This window comes from Carassius gibelio, chromosome A4 (assembly GCF_023724105.1).
Source record: "Carassius gibelio isolate Cgi1373 ecotype wild population from Czech Republic chromosome A4, carGib1.2-hapl.c, whole genome shotgun sequence".
Lineage (NCBI taxonomy): Eukaryota > Metazoa > Chordata > Actinopteri > Cypriniformes > Cyprinidae > Carassius > Carassius gibelio.
This window is the reverse complement of record NC_068374.1, coordinates 21,707,076-21,731,547: the sequence shown is the minus strand read 5'-3', so window position 1 is coordinate 21,731,547 and position 24,472 is coordinate 21,707,076. Positions and strand designations below refer to the sequence as shown.

The following is a 24,472-nucleotide window of genomic DNA, read 5'->3' as shown; positions in this document are numbered from 1 at the left end:
ACCTGTGATGCCCATTTAACTAAAGACCTGGGGGTCAGAATATAATGAGAGAAGGGTGTGTGTGCATAGCAAGCGGTGTGTTAGTTCTTGAATGGGTTATTCAAGCAAAATGTAACATTTCCTCATGATCTACTCACCATTACGTTCCTCGAAAACAGTTCTTTGTTCTTTCACAAAAGCTGAGTAGAATGTCTCATACAAAAATCTCTAGTATTAAAAGATTCCAAAATGTACGTTTTACTCCATTCATTCAAAATAAATCTTTCTTTCTCTTTTTTTTTTTTTTTGCCTATTTTTATTTTGTAATTCCCTTTATTTTCAGTAGTGATTCTCATTAGATTCTAATAACTAGATTAGAACTGTTTATTGAAATCTGCATAAAGACAATTTATATTTTACAATTTTAAATATATATATACTGATATTATTCTCAATCCTGATTCTAATCAGATTCCAATTAATATAATAGGCATTTACTGTAAGGAAATTTGCATAGATTGAAGACACTACAACAACAAAATACTTAATGGAAATATCTATTTTTTTATTATTTTATTTTTTTGTACAATAATGCAATTTTTTTTCATTTTGGCAATAAGAACTATGGTAAGGAATGTGCTTAATTAGTTCTCCCTTTTTTCATGATTCAAAATAGCTTTCCTTTTATTTAAGCAAAACATAATTTCTTCATTCTTTCTTAGTTTGGGATAAAATCTGACCTGGGCATGAGATTCACTCAAGATTTAAACGTTAAGTCCACACAAATCACTTGCTATATTCAAGGTCTTCTAAAGACTTTGCTTTGTGTGAGGAAAAGATGAATATTTAAATCATCACACAGACCTTCTCTGACGCAAACACATAAGCTTACATTACAGAAAACAGACTTTGTAAATGGTGTTCAGTTAAGAACATTCAGCAACACCATTACATGTGTTAAAATCAAAGCTGTTCCTCAGGCAACAGCAGCTAACGCAGGGCAGCCATATGGAGCCACAAGAGGACCAAAGATTGAGACGAGTGCTTCAAGGCAATTATTCTACGTCTCTGTCTCTTGTCTCTACCTTACAGGTGCTGATTCACTCTGATAAATCACTCTACCGCTTTTTATTGTGCTCTCTCTGAACTGCAAACCACAGTCTGACAAAAAAAAAAAAAGACTAAAGATCACAGACCCTCTAGAATGCTAGGGTGTGTGTGTGTGTATGTACGCGTTTGTGTGTGTGTGTGCAAAAGAGAACATTTGAGAGTTTCTTGGAGGTGGAGCGCTTTACATCCACCCGGAGCGTTCTGCAGTGTTCCTTTCACTCGGAGAGCTGATTTTCTTATTTCTGCTCTCAGACAGAGGGGAGGTAAAAATAAAACTTGTAAGGGGTGGGAAAAAAAATGAGATTTAACTCAAGCTGTCAATCGAGTGGTGCCATCGCCGTTTGAACATCTCTAGAGACCTAAAAAATCTCATTACTCACTGGCTCTGTCTCAGTCTTCCTCTCCTACACAAAAATACTCCCCACGGGCTTCGGCTAATGTGAAAAGTAGTAAAATGAAGCTAAAATGTTAGTTTAAGTTAACATTGTTAAAACCGGTAACTCTTGACCGTAGTTAATCTTACAAAAGCATGCCCAGTTCACATTTACACCCTAAAAAAATTACAAATAAAATGTTTTATTTGATCCCTTGGGCTCTTGTTTTATGATTTATTTTAATATTTTGTTTTTTATGTTAATCGTACAACACTATACATATATGTGTGTGTTCTTTTTCATATTTAAGAGAGATATACAGTACATGACCTGGGCTGCTATGCACACACTCCCATAAAATATACAGGTGAGACAAGTGTGCATCTGTGGAGAGACACACATACACACACGCCACAAAAACACAGCAACACAATCACAGAGATAAAAAGAGACAGACATATCAAACGAGATGAATGTCCAGGGAGACTATTGCAAACCAATGCAGACTACACTAAAGCTGCAAGGCCCCACGCAACTATACCCATGTACCCAGGCGCATGCATGACCACCCTCTGTCATCTCTGTTTTCATTAAGTCATGACATTCAGAAAGGCCACAAATTCTTTGGTGAGAGGGGAGGGTGGAGAGATGGCCCGAAAACCAACAACACTCACTCTTTTCTAAACCGGGTAATTACTTTCCTCTTGGCGAAAAGTATGTAGCTTATACGGGGTAAGGTGGTTATCAATTATACGTGGTCAGCTAGACGAAAGATGGATATGTTTGTTAATTTGGCAACAAATTGATAATTGCAGGCCTTCAGAGGCTAGAGAAAACATCTTCCAACATCCATTAGTGTCAGAGACTTCTGATTGGTTAAAAGGTGGTCTTTAAACCCGGGCGTTGGTGTTAAAAACTGGGAAATTTAAACCTAAAGTCGCACACACAGTCAAATAGTTAGGGCCCTGTATTAGACAGCTGTCAGCACCCTCTGATTTGGTGTGTCAGAGCTTTGACATTTTGACAGGCACTGAGACGGACTGCTAAACTCTGAGAGCAGCACGCCGGCATTCTACAGGGCAATCACAATGCAAGGCCCATCGGAGGGCTGTTATTAAAGCGTCTGTGACATCGTCACCGTGAGACCTATCTGCTAATGGCAGACTGGTTGCGCAGCTGGTGCGGGGGGTCCTTGTTAGTCTGACCCGTTTGGCCAGGGGTGGTTTTGGCAATGCCTGACAGTAATAACAGGGAGCACTTGATGTGGTGTTGAAAGTTCTATAGAAAAGAGAGTGACTGAGGGCAAATTCTGTTTTAAAAAAAAGTTTCATCTTGTTTCAACTTCATAGGGAAAGTATTAGAATCTGTACAAAGTAGTAATACTGGCCGCCAATTCAAACAGAAATTAGAGAGAAGAAGATAGAAAGAGCAAGAGAGGCTCTGTTCTTAAATCAAGTGAGCTGCTTTACTGTTTACTTGCCTAGGAGCATCCTAAGTTAAATTAATGTTAGCATGTTGTTAAAGGGATAGTTCCCCCCCATTAACTTACATAGTTCTTCTCTTTTTTTTCATAGTATTGTATCCGGTAATTTCCATAGTATTGAAGTCAAAGGGGACCAGCAACTGAAGGTCACCCTGTAGATAAAATACAGCATATGCTATTTGGTATTTTAAAGATGGGATACTGGTTTGACTAGATTGGTCCTTAGCTGGTCATGTGCTGGTCCTAAACGGGTCGGACCAGCACATGACCACTAAGGACCAGCTTAAACCAGCACAAAACCTACCTAACCAGCATGAGCTGTTTTTTTTTTTTTAAACAGAGGAACTATCCATTTAACAACAAGTTAAAAAGCCCTTAACAATAAGATACCAACCATATTCTAATAAGCAAAACAAAGCAGATGGTAATGGTAAATGTCGACACATTAGCATTATGCTAAGCAAAAACAAATACTCTGGTTTCATTAGCAAAACTGCATTGTCCATTATCAAAAGTGTAGTGACTACCTCATTTTCAAACTTAGCAGCTTTATATTGAATAAAGCGACCAATTTCTGTGTTCAAAGTTGAAATGAACCGGAATCAAATGTAAGAGCCAGACTCAACTTGCAGTTGACTTAGTATAGAGTTTTACATTAGCATGTTGCTAAGCTAACAGCACAACTCTCTAATGAACAAATAAAATAAAAAAAACCCACAAAAACTAGGTAAAAGAGTTCATTTTAACTAGACAATAATATTTTAGTATTGATAATATCTAAGCTTACAAAAAGTAAGCAAATAATTAAAATGGTTGCTTTTAATTATAAATAATTAATTTTATAGATGCTATGTGATGAATTATATTTAGAATAGAAATTTCTTTCTGCATTTTATGTCATCTTGGAAGGATTTTTTTTTCCACTCTGACACAATGAAATATGAAATTGTCTTCTCGAAGTGTACATTACAATTTGGTCATAATAAAGTTATAACAACGATCAAAAGAAAGCAACTTTTGGAACAACTTTTGAAGCAGGAGTGCACCCTTAAAACGCTGCCTACATAGGCAGCTCACTATGTTTTGGAACAAAGCAGAGAGAGAGAGAGAGAGAGAGAGAGAGAGAGAAGACAAGGGTACAGTACCTCCATGGTTTGAGACTGATGCATGGCTTTGATTGCATTCTGTGCCATAGCCCTGGTAGAAAACGTGACAAACGCACATCCTGCAGGAGGGAAGGGAGGAACATGGGAGGGAGGAGAGGAGAGGAAGGAGGAGAGACGAGAGAGAAACAAAACAAGACAAAAGGGTTGGACAGGTTGTTATAAAGCCAAAAAAACAAAGATCGTACAAAGAACACAGCAGACAACAAGTGCTATACAGTTGCTAGAATAGAACAATCAACATTCAACATTCAGCTTCAGATAAACATTCAACATCTCAAAATACACACTCAACAAAATGTCAGCAATGGAACCAGTTCTTTACTTTCATTTGGTGTGATGGCTTAGAAACTGTAGTATGAGGTAAATAGTTTCTACCTATAAGGTTACTGTGATACCAAAACTGCAGTTGTTCATACCAATACCAGTCACATTTCTTGATTAATACTAAAACAAAAATTTGATAACTAACAACATGATATCATGATATTATTACCTTTATTAGAGTGTGTTAACATGATCAAAATAATGGCACATCTCATAAGCTTAATTTAAACTGCAAGGCCAAACATATGCACAATATTTCTATGCAAAATTATTTTAATATTAACTTTGTGCCGAAGCACCTGTACAATTGATATCCCCATGAACACATTAATAATCAGTCTTTTCATAAATATGTACAAACGCACCCAATTTCTTTCTTTTTAAACAACTGTAATCAAGCCGAACAATCCCTGGAGGGGAGTGTGTGTTTCGGGAGAGCTTGCAATGGCATCTGGGACAAGAAGTCTTGGAATCGAAGCGGTGCAAGTGGGAGCCAGAAGAACAGGCCATATGGAGGCATGCTGGGGGAAAAACGCAGCCCGGTTTGAAGAGCTCTACTCTACAGTGCAGTACAGCACATTTATACATATGGAGGAGACACATAAGCGCATGCACGGGCAGTCTAGTTAATAGGTTAACTACTTCTCACAGGTCTACATATGCAAATACGCTGAGATAGAAGGGAAAGAATGGAGGAGAGGAAAGAACAAAGACTTGGCGTCCTGTCTTTTCGTAAATGGTTCCTTTTAAATTTGGAAACTCTATTTTAAAATGTGTTCTGTGTCCGGGTGTTGTTGGCCAGAATAACACAGACATGATGGGGAATTTCATATTACTTTCCCTCTTTTCCTACTGGAACATTCTCATGCTCTCACAAAGAATGATGGGAAATGTAGTGTTGCACACAAACCTGTCAGCTCAATAAACTGGATAAATAGAGCATCACAGTCCCGCCCACAGCTGGTGCCGGAAGTAAGAATTCAATACAATTTCTCCATTTGGGGTATAAGCCATAAAAACGTAACCATACATGGTAGACTTAAAACCAGCTACAGATGTACTAAGCGATAGTATATGCTCATATAAACGGCAAAAGTTCATGGGGCACTAACCTTGTTTTGAGATAAATGCCTTTTATTTGCGATGTCTTGGATAAATACTTCATTACTCACAACCCTGAACAATAGTGATGCATCTGATTGGTGGAACTGTGTGGTTAAGCCCCGCAAAGGTCCGTGAAGACTGAAGATCATTAATAAAAAAATAAAAACTGTGTTGCGTTATTGCACGGTAGACTTATCAGTGCAATCATGATCTCCTTGGCTGCCATGATGGCTTTTTTCAAGGAGGAAAACAAAAGTGTTCAAAGGGGTGAAAACCTCTTCCAATCGGGTCATGTAACGTTAGTTGAGTGTAGCGTGTCTGAGGGTCAGCTCGTGGGTTTTTTTTTTAAGGGCCAGCATGAGGGACAAGACCTACAAAGTTTTGGTGAGTTTTGCAGGTAGGTTGGTAACGTTAGTTAGCTTCATTCACTTCAGCTAGGCTACTGTAGCCTTCATATGGTATGAGTCATATCAATCATTTTATAATGCCACTGTCAAAACAATATTTAGCCTAGGCATACCTCTTCATGCATTTACTGAACATTTGTGTAATAATTCATGGCAACGACATGTGTTGACGACTGAGCGGTGATTGCAATCAGTTACTAAGCACTGCACCATGTTGCTGACGTTATCGCGGACAAAATACACAATGATAAATATAAAATTATATACAATACCTATATAAAACACTATTTATTTACACAATTAATACTGAAAGAACTGCTATTAACTGCACATTCACTATATAAAATAAAATTCACTGGAGGAAAAAGGTTGTGCGGCCGTCATCAGATTTGGAAGTCGCTCAAAAGGCTCTTTCGCGGTTGTGGCTTCAGTTGAATTCAGTGAGGCGCGGTGGTTTATGGGATGAGAAGTTCCTTCACTCGGAAATGAAAATATGTACACAGTCTTGTACCTTTGACTTTTTTGGGATTTTCTCTTAGTTTTTTTCACTCAAAATGATATGTTGTATGCTTATGAGTTCAGCCCATAGCTGGTTATCCTCAGACATGCTCTTAAACTCTTTAGATACGGATTTTTCCAAAACGTCAATGGGAGAAATGAATGGGAAATTTACTTCCGGCACCTAAGCTCTCTCGGGCTGTGGGCGGGACTGTGATGCTCTATAAATTGTACTTTCTGGAAAGCTTTAGTTATATATTTATATATATATATATATATATATATATATATATATATATATATATATATATATATATATATATATATAGGTAAACAGTATTTTACAAATATCATGAATTATATTTTTTGTTTTTTTTGGAGTCGCACCACATGACATTTCACAGTTTGAACCAACCATGTTCAGTCATAAATAATTTAGTTATTTATTTATTTTATTATTACCTTATATTTTAATATTGTCTTGATATAGACATAAAAAAAAAAACTTTTAATATAATAAATAAAACCCCCAAACCCCCAAAATACCAATAGAAATTTAACATTCAGAAATTTAAAGATGCTCCACATAAAAGAAATGTATTCACTGCATGTTTTAATTGCATTTGAATGCATTTTATTCAAATTAAATGATAGGACAAAAAAGGAGCATCATGTCAATTTACATTTTACACATTTTAATTCTGCATTGCAGTGTGGCGTTACGACCACGCGGTTGCGCTGTATATCTTCTGGCACAGTCTACAAGCTCCAGTGAACATACCTTTATTCTCTTCTTCTCATTAGCATCTCTCTGTTTACTAGCACTCTGATTCAACCTCTTTATGTCTTCAGAGTGGGTAAATCAGGCCTCGGCGAAGCAGAGCATCGCCACAAGTGAAAGCCGAATGAAAGTCTGTTTATTTTCAGGGTTGTTAATTTAGCCTCATCATTAAAGCAGTTTTGGACACTCTAAGGGTGATATTTGTAGCCACTGGCAGGGTGCAAAACTCTAGAGAAACAGAGAGAAATGTGGAAAAAACTTTCCTTTTCAACTCTCAAAGTCCTCGTTTTTACTGACCTGCGACTACACAGTTCGCTCACACTTCGAACAAACTATGATCTGTTGAGATAAGAAGCTGTTAACGACGAGATAGAATGAAAGAATTTCCAAGAAAAGCGATTATTATTTTTACGCAGCCCTGTGGAATACTTGATGGTGATTGGTCAATTGAAGATATCTGTGGTCAATTTATTTTTAGTATAATGAGCACACAATGGCATATCTGTCCTAGTCAACTGATTTCCTCTGCTAGTTTTTTTTTTTACATATTAAAATAAATTCAGGTCCAATAACTATTTTATGTTCATTTAGTTAAATCGCCGTCAGGTGTTTTTCATTTAATTTCCCTCAAATGTGTCAAAAACAACGCAATTAACTGTCAGTGTCATCAAAAGAGAATGAATGAGGGAGACGTGCGATATGGAGGGATAGAGAGAGTGAAAGATGAGAGTTTTTCGAAGAAAGTGGGGTAGCTCCCAGGGCACTGTGCTCACATGTGGCCTGATCTATATTTTATTAATAGTGAAGTTAAATGATGATTGATAGACCGCTTTAATAGCAGCACAAGTGTGCTTTTAATGTTATCGTAGTCCATGGGCTTTACCGTAAACCTCCTTTACGTACACATTTGCTCATCTATTTATTCATTCAATCCTTTTTTTATGGGAGGGGGTGATAGTTTCTCTCATAGAAGCATTTCAAATATATCTCCAACCATGAGCTCAGGGAATAAAGTTAATCTCCTGTGGAATTAAAATATTCATGAGGACAGGAGAAAAGACGGACTGCTGAGGAGCAATGCGAATGAGTGGAGGATAGAGGTACAACGAGAGGAGGAGGATAAACGAGTGATAAAAGATGGCTGTATCCACATGTCTGTAAAAAAAAAAAAAAAAAAAAAAAAAAGGTGACAGTTTAGCACTTACAATTGAGGCTTAAGGAGAAAGTGCACAATAGATGCCCCAAAATTCTTTGTAAGTGCAAATTAAAAAAAAAAAAAATTAAGGTACAAGTTAAAAATATGCTCAATATTAATCCACAATGGATCTTTACTTGAATATCACTTTAATGAAGTATAAAAACACAGGCATAGTAATATATCAAATGTGTTCCATATAAAGAGTTGTATTTTACACTTTTGTTGCATTTTGTTGCAAGTCCATTTTAAAATTAGTTTCTTGCATCAAAACGCCTCATAAAATAGTTTTTAGAAGCATTTTCCACACTCTCTAAACAGGCTGATTTTACTACTGTACCTTTAAGGCCTCTATATTTAAATGAGTCCTGTGATGATTGGCTAAACCTCAAACTGCTTTTGTTCCAACCCAAATTTTTAGAATAATGTAACTAGCAGTGGTTCCCAACCTTTTTCCTTGGGGCCCCCCCATGCACATATTTAACAATCCGTGACCCCCCCCCCCCCCCCATATATATATTAGTGATGGGAAAAAATTAATCGCATCCAAAATAAAAGATTGTGTTTGCATAATATGTGTGTACTGTGTATAATTATTTTGTATATAAATACACGAATATGCATGTATATATTTAATATTTGTATTTATTTATATATAAATTATTTATATTTATATATAATATAAATTATGTATAAATGTATATACATGCAAAAAATTTTAAATTAATACATGCATATGCGTGTATTTTTATACAAAATAATTATACACAGTTCACACACATATATTATACTTTTCCCAGCACTAATATATCTATATATAGGGGTGTAACGGTTCACCAAAATTCACGGTTCGGTTCGATACACTTGTGTCACGGTACGGTTTTGATACAGCAAAAAGAAAGAAATGCCAGAGAAATGTCCTTGATTTATTTTTTTAAATATTAAAACTAACATAATAAAGTGTGATTTTTTTATTTTGAGTAATTCTGGAGCTATAATTGATTCTTCTTATGAGCATATGAAACAAAACAGCTTCTTGGAAAAAATGAAATTGTAGTAGTTATAAACCAAGGTTTATTTTATTTCAGATTAACATTTGAGGGCAGCAATTGTATTCATGTCAAAATAAAACCGACGTAATGTTACTTGAAGGCATTATATATATTAATATTCCTGCCAAACTTTCATGGTTCGGTTAGTGTTACTACAGTAAATCCATTGTGAATGTTGCAGATCTGGACACTGGATAGTTCATTCACGGCAAAATGTTTCTTCCTGGTTTCCACGCACTGTTTGATCCGTTAATAACGGAGAAATGTGAATGTTTCTAGATCTCGCAGCAATGTTATTACTTCTGTGGCAAATTCAAATGCTTTCTTTACTGGATCTCTCATTAGCGCTGTGTAGTAACAGCGTAGCATGATCACGATCGGCTCGCGCTGCACTGATCCAAACTGATGAACGGTCCGTCAACCACACAATAACGAGCAGTTTCGTTCTGCTTGCATTATGTTTGCCATTTGATGTTGGGCACTGTTATGGTCGCATCGGCGTCTCTTACATTATGAGCGCGCTTGCCACGCGCAACGCGCCTACATTTGAAATAACAAAATTGTAATTGAAATTGGCATTGTTAGCTTATGATTTTTTAAAAACTTTGAAAAAATATTTTTATATAAAATTATTAGTAGAACATTTTATGCATCTTTATTCACCTCAAAGCATATCCGCTCGCGCCCCCCGTGAACTCTGGAGCCCCCCTGAGGGGGGCGCGGACCCCAGGTTGGGAACCAATGGTATAAGGTGTCACTTTTGTATGAATTCATATGATGTGAAAAGTACAAAAGAAACATAATAAAAAATAAAAAAAATCACCCCAAACATAAATATCACTCCCATAATGAGAAATGAGATTGTACGAAGTCATACGAATTAGCCGCCGATTCGCCAAAATGTACAATAGCTAAAAACTGCCAAGAGATTTTATTTATAGCTCACTCAGTTGCTTGTAAGGACAGCACAAGCTGCTTAATAATTAATGGGTGGTCATATGTTAATGAGCTTATGGCTGTCATATATATATAATTTATTTTTATTTTTTTACTATTTAGTTACATGGAAAGGTTTATTGGACCAATGAGGTTTCTATGTGGGCGTGGCTACCCAGTGTAATGCTTCACTGCCTCGTACCTGGTTAGCTCACAGTGTTAGTGTCACCTTACCATTGAAAATTTTGGAGTAAACATCAAACTTATTTCAAAAGCGCAAGAAAAAATCCTGTTTTCCATCATACGTTCCTTTAAAAATGTAAAAACGAATACAGTATGTGCATGTGTCTCACCTCGGCTGAGTCCATCTGGTCCCCTCAAGATACGGCACTCCTCGATCTGTCCCAAAGGAGAGAACATGATTCGGATGTCATTCTCGTTGCATTTCTTTGACACCATGCCGATGAACAGCTTTCTGTCCTCCACCGCTGAGAGAAGAAGAAGGGCGGAGAAAACAAATGTGACCAACGTGTGGTAAAAAAGACGTTACTCCTGCATAAGATCAATGTCTCATTAGCACATCAAGCCCAGGCGCACACAACCACAGATTTCTCGCCTGGTTCTCTTTGATCTTTTCTTTCAATGACCTGAGTGCTCGCTTTTGCTCGTAATCTGCATGTGCTGCCTTCTAGTCCTCCTGGGAAGATACTATTTATGAGCTCGGAGGCCATAATTATGATGTGCGTTTATGTTCGAAATAAAATGGATGTGTTAGACAATTTATTTTTATTTCTCTCTTTTTCAGTTCACCATAAAGTCAGGAAGCTCTATTAGCGCTAATGCACCAAAATGAAGAGGAAAGGGTGCATTAGATGTGTAATTGATGCTTTATTTATGTATTTCATCATTATTGTGCTACCATAGAGATGGGAAATGTAGTTTTGATGCTCACCTCATCGGCTAAATGAGTAGTGTTTTCTGGCAAGTCGTATTGCTATTTTTCATCAATAATAGATCAAAGGTGTACATTGAACATATGGAATACGCAAATTAGATTTGCATTCAGCTTTCTGAAAAGACGATAAAACGCTCAATTTAACGTTACAATATAATCGTGCAAATATGTGTAAAAATGCATTTCCATGCTTAAATAAATGAACTAATAAAATAATTGCAACTTCATATAAATTACTTCGGTCACACTTTATTTTAAGGTCCAATTCTCACTATTAACTAACCATTAAATATGACTTTTGCCTCAATTAACAGCACTAATTTGTTGCTTTTTAATATTTTATAAAGTAGTTGGCAAGTTTAGGGTATTGGGTAGGATTATGGATGTCATGCATTATACGTACATTATAAGCACTAATAAACATCCAATATGTTAATAATAGGCATGCTAATAAGCAACTAATTATTAGTGAGAATTGGACCCAATACTAAAGTGTTACCATTACTTCAAATAAATTAATACTTGTAACTTCATATCCCCCAGTTGTGACTTTAAATCTTATAATATGACTTTGTTTTAATCAGATTAATCATGCATCATTTTACTAAATTCCAAAACATTTAAATAAGTAAATAAATAATTGAACAAAACTTCATATCCACCAACTGTGATTTTTAATCTTACAGCGTTAATGTATTACTTATTTTTAACATTACACCATAGTGACCGCAATTACATTTTTGCATTGCATCTCGTCAGTGAAGCCAGTTCCATGATTACCACTAAATCTCCATCACCTGCTTTCAGATGGAGCACCATTTAAAAGACAGAGCTGTAGATCAGTGACAAGCTACATGGAACTGGCTTCACTGACGAGATGCGCATGATCATCCCATACGATATATCGCCCAGCCCTAATGGGAACTCATTTCTACATATAAAAATGTAATTGCGTTAAAACCTCTGATGCGGTAAAACCTCTGATGCAGATATATCGCCAAGCCCTAGTTCCCATACAGTAAATAACACTCCAACAACTTGAAGACAATGAGATAATGTGTAAACCTTCAGCTGTTTCTAATCCGAATTGATTGGCATCACTCGAAGAGGAATGAACAAGAAGGAAATATTGAAAATACATACACAAAACAATGAAATAATATATGCAGTTGTGTGTTTGTGCATGCTAGACAGAGAGAGAGAGAGAGAGAGAGAAAGAGAGAGAGGCAACTGTAATCCAATTTTTTTTTTAATGAAGAATGTGTCAGCTCTTACCGCTGGGCGGCCGATAAGCAAGCCGCTGCACTCTGGGAAATCGATAGCTCACTTGTTTATTTTGCTGTTTGAATTGTTTGTGCATTTAACAGCGACAGGATGAGCCAGCGATAAGTGCTGTTTCAAAAGCTTCGCCTTTACGCACACACAGTGTCATATCAGAAGATTAACTGCTCACACACACACAGGAGCAGAATTCTCCGTTTGATGGGTTACAGTGTTCACTAATAAGCAGAATCAATGCATTATTGCTAAGCTTGCAGTGAACATCTGATGTAATATCCTCTATGTGAGAATGTTTTATGGAGGGTCACATCTATAACATCACTGTCACGCAGAGAGATAGACAGAGACAGATTCTTATACACAGACAAGCAGCAGAGCCCAATCTGACTCTGAAGAAAATACATGAAATGCTATTCGCACACCATTTTATTTCCATAATAAGTCATTTTAGAGGCAGAGCAAGTTATTACATTTTGATGAAATATTACAACATCGTTTTTTCTTTGGAATAACATGCAGCAAATTGAATACAGTAAGACCGATAAGTTATTATCCATAGACTTACAAAAATCAATGGATATGATTTTTGGGGTAATAATTCTGTTACTGGGTAATTTGGAAATTAATCATCAAGACCGATTTGTGAACCAGTCTGACACTGAAATTGGTTCACAGCATGGTTGAAAAGAATCGACTCAAAAGAACAATCAACATTAATAAGTTTTACTCTACACAATAGCAGTTTATATCTGAATAAATATTTCATATATATATATATATATTTTTTTTTTTTTTTTTTTTTACAAATACGTTTTAAATGAATATTATTTTGAAATCTGAGGGTCAGTATGATTTTTTTTTTTTTTTTTTCAAGAAATGAATACTTATATTCAGCGAGGATGCATTAAATTGCTTAAAAATTGCAGATGATTTCACATAAATAAATGAATAAATAAATGCTGCACTTTTTAACTTTCTTTGGAATTAAATCAGCATATTAGAGTGATCTCCAAAGTATCATGACTTGACACTGAAGACTGGAGTAATGGCTGCTGAAAATTAGGTTTTGCATCACAAGAATAAAATGCATTTTAAAATATTTGAAAAAAAAATATATATATATATATAGTTTAAATTGTAACAAAGTTTCACAATATTGCTGTTCTCATTGCAGTTCTGATCAAATTAATACAATTAATTAATACAAAAAATAAATAAATAAAATCTTACTGACCCCTGCTTTCTTTCTGCTCTCAAGTCTCCGGAAATGTAGTAGGGGTGTGCACGGATAGTCGAACATTCGAATATTCATTCTGCTCTAATTATTCAATAAATAAAAATGATAATCGAATTTCGCAAAAAAAAAAAAAAGTTCACAATAAAACCTAATTTAGTCACTTTCTGTGATTCTCCACGGGCATATTTGAAGATATATGCAAGCAAAAAATAATTAATGAATGAATAATCATCTTGGCTGAGCTTTCAACGTTGTTCCGGGAAAGGATGAAGCTGAATGTTTAGTTCTTGTCACATGACCTGCGGTGCGCTTCCGGCATTCTGAAAAGTTGAGATTTTTTTAACTCGATGCAGTGCGGACGAGCCTGAAAAAAAACGGGTGCGTCGCACTGCGTGCGCATCGCAACCATGTCGCTTCCATTATGAGCGCGCAAACCGCGCGTCTACATTGGAAATAGCGAACTTCAATGTACGCGCGAGCGTGCAAAAGACACGATATGTGAACGGCCCCTGAGAACTGCGGTCTTCTACAGTTCTTCAAATATGCCGTGGAGAATCACAGGAAAGTGACCAAATTCAAGAACATTGTTGCGGCATCTCTCAAGCAACGAATAAACACTGTTAACTTGGAAAATTCAGTGAAAACTCCTCTTCTCACGTCTGCCTTAGACACTCGGCACAAATATCTCAGGTTTCTCGATGAAAACATAAGAGAAGTAAGAAAAAAAAAAAAACTTTTTTGAACATTATCAGAACATTTTCCTTGATGCGAGTGATGCGGATGCATCCACCGCCTCCAACGACGGCGAGGATGCAGCAATGCCCACTCGTCGGAAAAGGCTGAGCCAGTTCTTCAGCGATGATTACAGAGAGTCCAGCCGAGACGAGTGGGAACAGTTCTTGCCGAAGCCATGTATTCCACCAGATGAGGATCCCATTCAGTGGTGAAACGAAAACACGAAGCGCTTCACAAAACTTATTCGCTTAGCACACCGTTATTTGTGAATCCCGCCAACGTCTGTGCCGTCAGAGCGCGTTTTCTCCGCGGCCAGCCTTATTGTTAACAGACTAAGGAGCCGACTTTCCCCCGATCATGTTTACATGCCCGTATTTCTCAACAATAACATGTAAAACAATAGAAAAAAAGGAAAAAAGATTTGCTGACAGTTTAAAAGTTTCAAAGTTAAGTGTAGGCTACGTTCTACAATAGCCTAATTGCTGCAGGCTGCTTAAGTTTTTTCTTCGTTCACCTTTTTTTTTCTTTTTTTTTGCTTTTAATCTGTACTTTTGGTTGTTTATACGCATTGTTAAAGGTTTTCAGCTACAAAACACGATGTGTAATGTTCAAGCTTATTGTGTGTAAGCTTGTTCAAAACGACGGAAACAATAAATGTTGCTGAAAAATAACGTCTGTCTCATTAAACTTAATTTTAATAAACAAATATTTGAATATTCGTTTTTCTTTTATCTCAAATATTCGAATGTGATATTTGCGGAAAACGCCCATCCCTAAAATGTAGGCCCCTGGACTTCCTAAGCACATCTATACAGTCATTTTGTGAAAAATATGGTTTATCTGAGTGTGTGTACAGTATATGTGTTTGGGTCACTGCCAGGGCAGACACTTAAACTATTCTTGACCTCCGGCTCTCCTGGGTTTCAATAATTCATCCATCTCCCGGTCCCTCACACAAACACAGAGACAAACCCCCAGAACAAACGTACAGTCGGACGACCTGAGAACAAAAAAAGAAAAAAAAGAGACGCATACAAACACTCACCATTTGATTTCTCACTGTCTGCGGGCTTCATCTGTATGGGATGGTGCATCTGAAACACATGACACACACGTGGCACATTTACTACAACACACTCATTAACGCTCACCACAGCACATAATCAACCTTGTCTCACTGCCACACTGATGTTCTACATTATCACTGTAATCTTGTTAATGTGTCGTCAGTTTTTCCGCTGACTCTATTCTTCATCTCGATAGATGTAACTGGAATGAAGATGATCACGTGTCTGGGGTTTGATGAAGGTGATTTGTCAGCACTTTGCCGATGAAGTGTTTATTGTGTTCCATTTTTCTTCCACGTGCACTTGTTCTTGTTCTCTTAATCTCTAGCCAACGATTTTTTTTAATAATTTGCCTTACGCGTTTTGCCTTATCGTCTACACAGTTCCATGTACAAACCTGTCAGATATCTTTGGGGAGGGGGGTCATTGTGTAATTTTAAAAGTGTTGTATCATGTAGGTTTCTGACAATTTACCCTACTTTTTGACAATTTGCAATACAATATCACCATATTTATGCATTTGGTCTAAATTGTCTCACACCAAGGTTTTTTCTTTTCTCCATGACCAAAACAAAAACAACAACAACTTTATACATGCACACACATTATAAAATTAGTATTAATATAATACATAATACAATATTGTGTATAAAACCTATCAAGGAACAGATTTATTTAAATTATATTGACCTTATAAGGTATTACTGTCCCCATAATTAAGTTTTTGTTCAAAAAAATAAAAAAAATATATAATTTATAACATATATTATATATATATATATAAACAATGTTATATCCTATTTATTGCAATGAACATTTTGATTAGAACTGATTTGTGTTCTTTTTTTCTTTCTCAAAACCTCTCCTCCTCTTGTAACACCTTCAGCTTCATGGTCAGCTCCACAAGTTTGAGTCCAGCATTGATATACTTCCAAAGACCAGATCTGTCCAACACCCACACACACACAGCTCTGTGTGTACGGCATCTGTCTCCCAATAGTCATGTGGTCTTCTTTGCACTGTGTGTGTGCTCACATGTGGCCTTCTCAGAGCTTATGGACGTGTGCGTTCTCATCCTCTCCCATTAAAAGCCACGTAACTAATTACAGAGTTTATGCTCTGTTACCAGTTTCTCATGAAATACACATGCTTGCTCTCACAAAGCGCACATACAGATTCCTGAAAGAAGTCAACATCTGCAGCTGAAGACAGAATGACAGCTCCATAACTCAACGGTTGGATCAAATTATAAAAGCAGTCAGAAATAACTGAAGATATCCATTTACTTCATTTCAACTCTGATCTTTGACCTTTACCACACACACACACACACACACACACACACACACACACACACACACAGTCTTTGATGGTTTGCCCTGCTGCTGGTATCCTCAGGCATCTGATCCTGTAGGACACACATATTTTTTTATTTTTTTCGACTGAGGATAGATTACTTACAGGTTTTAAAAGACCCAAGTTTGTTGTTTGAGGTTGTTTGTTCTCTTTGGACAGAGACCATAAAATGTCTGTTTTACATCTTTACCTGATTTACATTATTTAAAAAATTCAGTTTTCTGTGTGTGTGTGTGTGTGTGTGTGTAGTCCAGTGGTTTGAGGACACACACTGTGTTTGGGTCAAGGATCACAGGAGTCAGACAGATGGGCACACAGTGGGGATTTTATAAGCTGCCACACTCTCCTGAACACACACACACACACAGTGGCATAAACACTGGCAGTAAGTGATATGTAATTAAAATCCATATAAATATATATCCAAAAAGAAATTGCAACTACCTCTATTAGAGCATGCACACAGAGCGGCAAATTGATAGCATGTGTCATAAGTTATAAACAGATAACCCACTGACACACACACACACACACACACACACACAGGAAGAAATATTTTAATTAATTTAACATCTAATAGGACAGCAAGGAGATAGATAGATAGATAGATAGATAGATAGATAGATAGATAGATAGATAGATAGATAGATAGATAGATAGATAGATAGATAGATAGATAGACTTAATTTAAATATCCAAATATAAATAAATGTGTGATGTACGGTTCTCAATCAGAAATTAATCACTTTACAAGAACTGATTAATTGTCATTGTTCAGTAAGGTCCCTGTGCTACATTTTAGGTCTATTTTGCTAATAAAATAAATGTTTAGTTAAATACTGTTTTATATTCAGAGGTGCATATAAGTGGTCCGCATGCGTGACCAAAATTAGAAATGCACTGTGTAAATTAGTTCAGAGTGCGCATTTACGCACCGACTTGGTTGACAGCTGTAAATGCACAATTACTATTTTATATCAACAAACCGTACAAGATTACAATATAAGATTTCTGTTCAAACTGAAAACAAATATCTAGGCTACCCGCTAACTTTTTCAGAGCTCAATGCGAAACTGACATTTCATTGACGCCCCACAATCGGCTCAGCTAAACCCGGATGTGCATAGACTTACTAGCTGGCAATCTGCCAAAATAAAAGCTTGCTGATTTTAAGTTTGAATATGGAAAATTGTAATAATTCAAATTAAAATAATCATTAAGGTTCCAATAAAACCATAATATTAGTAATTTTAGCATTTTATTTTTAAGTTTACTATAAAATAATTGGATTTGTATGTATTTAATATTCCCTTTTTATTTTTAAATAAAATAGTACTATCACACTTTATTATTTAGTTCATTATTTTATAATAAAAAAAACTAAACCTAAATAAAGTGTAATAATAGTATCACTATTATTAATAAATTTTTTATTGTTATATTTGATGGGTCACCATATGTGCCGTGTGAAGACCAAACCAAATCTCCAGGTTCTCATAAGAAAACCAGGCTGAAAAACGTATGTGCATTCCTGTTTATATTGCTGTTCTTTATTAGGTTTTATAAGTAAATATTGCATTGTTCATGTCACAGTTTCTATCACTTCATCATCAAGTTTTGCATCCAAAGCTGAGTGATTTTGCTTATTATTATAAAAAAAAAAAAAAAATCCATAAATCTGTACATCATAAACACGCTCGTACCTCATAAGCCGTTTCACCCGGCTTCTTTATTAAATTTGCAATTACGCTTTCTCATGAAATATTTCGATTTTACTTTCAACTGCAGTCTTATTTATCCCCTCAGCGAACATTTTTAAATCCATTCTGCAGAGTTTTGCAATTTTCCTTCAAAATATGCATAAAGTGTTTAGATTTCATTTGGGCCTGCTCATTTGCAGCTGTAATTACTGTAAATAAATGTCTACTGCCCAAAAAACTTATTAAAAAAGAATATTCACAAGACTGAACTGATCTCGTAGTGTATAAGCAGGCTTCAGTGAACTGAATTAATGTACAATCACATTATATGAGAGAGACAGAGAGAAAGAGGGAGATGAATTCATTCACAGCTGGAGGATACTTTATCAGACATGTCCTACATTAGCCTTCAGTCGTCCTCACACGCCACTTCAGAGACGGTCTGATTATGGCAGCAATTGATATGATAATCGTATGTGACATCTCTAGGTCTGCCGTGGGCTGGAGGTTTAGGAAAAACTAAATTTCCAACTAAACTCAAAGATGATTTGGAAACAATGAGAATAAACACCGACACTAAAAGCGGGAAAACAGTTTATCTGTCAGATAGCACTATTGGTATGTTTTCATGAAATAAATCTAGTTTTGACTGTGTGGACAACCTTACATTTCATTTTTTATTACAGTTAACAGTAGCCTCCGATACTCTTTTATACAGTCACACAAACACATTACACAAAAACAATCTGTACGAAAGTATGCAGATGTTTCGGCTGCTTCAAACACAAGTGATACAGAGAAATATGTAGTAAAATATTATATGTATAATTGGTTACTAGGGCTGCCTGATATTGGGAAAAAATGACATTGCGATATTTTATTTTTCTGCGATACATATTGCGGTATGAAATCTAATAAAAAAAAATCCTTACAAAAAATGGGGTGAGCACACTTACATTCTCATTTTAAATGATTTAAACATCGACACCATTTTGTCAATTGATTAATATGCATGAGGGAGAGAGAGCAAGACAGCGCTAGTGTTGTTTGAAGATGGTGAGCGTGCAGCGCGCGCTCTCTCTCTCTCTCTCTCTCTCTCTCTGTTAAACTGACAGGACTTAAAAACACATGCAAATGATAAACTTTCACTCTATGATGGTTAAGCTGTGCAATTAATCTGCGAAACACATTCGTCAAGGGCCGGGGAGCAGCTGGCTCGTACGGTTAATTGAATAACGGATCAACTACGACAGCCTACATCGCACATCCTGCGATGTGACTATCGTGGATTCGTACATCTCGATATTGATGCTTAAACGACACATCGTGCAGCCCTATTGGTTACTGTCCTATATTTCAGATCTTTAGCTTTTAAAAATGCTAATCATTTAATAACACTGTTAAACCACGTTTATCAAATCTCAATTTATTTTTGCATTGCATATTATGATGTGCATGACTATGAAATACTATGAAATACACTAATGGCAAATTTTATGTTTTTTTTTTTTTTTGAGTGAAAAAAAAAATTAACGATGTTTAAAAACACAGGATTGATCAGAAATAAGTTTTTTTATAACATTAAAATGTATTTCCTGCAACATTTAATTTAATGCGCCATTGCTGAATTAAAGTAATAATATCTTTCAGATCTCTCCCTTATGTTTCGGATTTCGAGAACAATGGCTCTGATTTCATGACAACAAACATTACCCGCTCCGTCAGAAAGCTCAAATCATAAACTCATTAAAGTCTTTCTTTGACTTGAGACTAAAAACCAGCATAAGCCTGTCTCCTCAACCCCTACTTCACACTTTTTCCTGAATTACAACCTCTAACAAAAGAAACCAGACTAAAAACTTGAAACTGTCGTCATTTGAATAAGAAATTCTCTGCCTTGCTGGCATTCAGAGAGAGACAGACATGAACAGATAAACAAACACTCACCCCAGTTAAGGTCTTTATGTTGTGCAGTGCATTCTGAGCCTCTAGGGCAGCTTTCCGTGTGTAGAATGTGACAAAACAGCACCCTGGAAAAACACAGCAACAGAGAGAAAGAGAGAGGTAAGCATTTTAAGCATGCAATAAGCCAAGTGGATTTGATCTTTTTCTTTTCGTCTCACTACCTGCTGAGAGAGAAAACAATCTCACTGCTGTCATACAGATATCTGCCAAAAAAGACCACAGAGAAGATAAGGAACGAGGGAGAGAGAGAGAGAGGAAAGAGGCTAATATTTGATGCTTAATAAACAGCCATATGGAGTGGGATTGAGGACCAATGAGATTTCACTGGCAACCCAGCTTGATGCCTCAGACACAAAAACCAAGTGACCCACATGTTGTTGCGAGCATGATTAAGGTAAAAAGTCTGACCATGCGTGACAACTCGAGCATCAAATCATTTGTACTTGTTGAAAGAGAACAAAATTTGACTTGAAAAAACCTACATTTATTTTATTATTAATTTAAAAATATATATTTATAAACTTATTTTAAATTATTTTGATTGTTTTTAATTTAATTTTAATTTAATAAAAAAATTGAGTTTATTTATTTTTTTTTACTTTAGTAATACAAGTATTTATGATAGAGTATATTTTATATATGCATATAAATATGTTAACTAAAACTATGACGAAAATTTAAACGATCAAAATTTTGTTCATTGAAGTAAATCTGAAATGAAATCAAATCTACATAAAATGTTTAAATAGCTTATTAAATAGCTTAAATTTAGAAATGTAAATGGAAATGAAAATAAACTGAATAAAACTGAAAAAAAATAAAGGTGCTGTATGTAGGATTGACACCGAGTGGTTGAACTAGGTATTGCAGTCCAAATTAAAATATTGGAAGGTTTTTTTATACGGACCCTCCTCCTCAGACTTGACGCACACGCAGGTTGCCAGATTGACGACACAAACAGGAACCAGTACAAGTGGTGATGAATGAAATTAAATACACTGTGTTTTCCGCCAAACTGGCAACTGGTTGAAATACAATCAGGTAAACTGGCAGTGGGCGGGTTTCACAAACCAAAACAGAGACTGACAATCCGGCCCGGAACACACATTTTCAAAAGAGAATAACTGCCTTTAGCATTGTTTTTTCAGATAAACAAGTATGTTAACTTAGCATGTTTCTTAAATATCTGCAAATATATTATAGTATTTTTATGCTTTATTAGAGTCTAAATCTTACATACAGCACCTTTAAATACTAGAAATTGCCAACACTAAAACTGAAATAAAAATAAAGCCAACTATAAAAAAACGAATAAAAATTACAAAGCACATACAATTTATAAAATATAAATAAAAAACAATATATTAAAATAAAAGCATATTTAAAACACGAAATATATAAATATTACGAAAATAACCCAGATTTTACCACCCATTCAATTCAGACTGAAACTCACTTTAGACTTTAGAAATTAAATATGTAACACTTAATGGACATGTTCCGCTAAAGTCTGACAACCACAAAATGATACATTTTGAGGCCTCTAAAACAGATCGGCCAAAAAGCTCTGACCTTCATCAGAAAAATAAAAACGAGTATGTGTACAGTATGCATCTGCACACATCACTGTCCTTGACTGGTCATTGGAGCACAGAGGAACACACACACACACACACAAACAGGCAGAGATCACCAGAGAGGACTGACTGAAAGAATCAGCTGGAGACCTTTGTGTGTGTGTGTGCGGCTAAAGCAAGCTGCGACTGCTGGCATGTTTTATTTAGAGAGAAAAGAGAAGAGGAACCAGAAAAAAATGAGTAAACTGAATCCCCTTTTACTGCCAGGGAAAATTTTGGCAGGATAAACTAAGGACTCACTCATCCCTGGCAACAGTGCAGTCCAGTCCATGGCCAAAACAACCCTGTTTCCCAGTGTCACACAAACACACACACACACACACACACACACACAAGACACCAGTAAGTGATCACACACATTTAAACTCCCAACATGCCTGAAACGTTCCCATCAGTCAACATTGACATTGGTCCTGGTTGGGGTGTTTAATGGTTCTGGGCCATTAATTAACACAAAGGTTTTAAGTTCAATTCCAATTAAGTGTGACCCAAGAACTGAAGTGTTAATGAGATCCTGGTTCTGATCAATCACCATTGTGCCTGAAGCAAAATACAGACCCAGGGGTCTCAGCTAAATCGACATGTAGACTAAGGCTGAGATTGTTAGCTGGCTCCAAAATACCAAGAGCTTTTTTCAAAATTGCAAGCTTAGATCTGACTGTTTGGTTTTAAAAAATGTAAATGGTGGCTTGTCGCTTCTTGTCGTGGTTCCTTGCCAAAATGAGTGTGGATCAGATCAGGATCATAAACATTGTACTGTTTGTATGAATCAGTTGTGAAACATTTGATATAGGGGGAGTGTTCACAAGTGTTTTGTGTACAGAGATTGGAGTTAAAACCACATGAGACTAAACGCCGCACAACTATTCAACCAGTAATACTACATGAGCTCATAATGCTCCAGTAGTATAAAGTAACACTCCACTACACCAAGACTTGGAAGGCATCGTGCGCTTGCGTAAGACCAGGGAAGGTAAACATGGGAATAAGGTTAGGAAATCTGATAGTTCTGACAGATGAGTCATGTTCAAACCTGATACACACACTTATGAACTCACATTAGCTGACCAATCAGTGTGCCAATTTAATACTGTATGTTGCATTGTTATTATTATTATTATTAATAATAATATGAATTAAACATGTTTAACATGTTACTGTTTGTACATAGTAAAAGTTATATATAAAATATTATTAAAATAATAATATTAATAATTAATTTGTAAAATAAAAATGATAATTTATCATAATCACAACCATTATATATATATATGGTCACACTTGAGTTGGACCCTATACTAAAGTGTTACCATATATATATATATATATATATATATATATATATATATATATATATATATATATACAAAAATATGTGCAGCTGTGTTGTATTTTTCTGAGGTGCTTTCAAATTGTAGTAAGGGGGTCCCTAACAAGTAAATTTTTTTTTATTTGTTGGTCCATTTTGGAATCAAAGGGTTTATTTAGCATCCACAAATTTGAAAACGTCTGTAGTAGAGGATTGATTAACTTAACTTTTTTTGCTAATTGAAGAGTGTTCCTACTTATATTACTGTTGCTGATTTTCCTTGTTAAATGTGAAGGGGCACTTCAGGATTGTAGCTCATTGATTTTGCATAACATTCTCCTTTTCCTGTTCATTCTAGAACACAGAGATGTCAAAAACCATTCGAATACTGCCTTTGAAACAGCTAATATTAAACAGTCAGCCAATAATAATCCTGTTCATTCTTGTGTTGTCAGCAAAAGTGAAGGAAACGCAGGCTTTCTCGACTCATTCCTTGGCTGCTGACAGCGGTTTGTGTTTAATCGTGTTGCGACGCTGGAAACTTTTGACAATCCCAGGCGGGGAGGTCAGAACAGCCGTTTTTTCCACATCCGTACGTGGCAGGACTGCTGACGTACGGTTGGAAAGCCCATGCCTCACCTGAGACAGATAAAACAGGATAAAACCACGAGGCGTACAACCGCCTCAAGAGCTCCGTGACCGTTCGTACTCGTGCTGTAGAATATCATACAGCACAAGTGCAGGTTTACAGTAACTCTTAACAGTAACAGAAAGACGTTTTTACATTTGATAACACTTTTCTTCTTCAAATGATTAATCGC

At 36.0% G+C, this 24,472-nt stretch overlaps 1 protein-coding gene across 17 annotated transcripts in view; it reads right to left on the bottom strand.

The window, feature by feature from the left end:
• Positions 1–24,472, bottom strand: part of LOC127972857 (CUGBP Elav-like family member 2) — a 138,333-nt gene that overhangs the window by 19,054 nt on the left and 94,807 nt on the right. For all 17 annotated transcript variants that reach the window (XM_052576718.1, XM_052576831.1, XM_052576707.1 and 14 more), the window contains 4 exons: positions 20,688–20,770; positions 15,663–15,711; positions 10,763–10,897; positions 4,092–4,171 (listed from right to left, as the gene is read on the bottom strand). In XM_052576718.1, the coding sequence (XP_052432678.1) occupies positions 4,092–4,171; positions 10,763–10,897; positions 15,663–15,711; positions 20,688–20,770 (347 nt within the window). The remainder of the gene's footprint in view (positions 1–4,091; positions 4,172–10,762; positions 10,898–15,662; positions 15,712–20,687; positions 20,771–24,472) is intronic.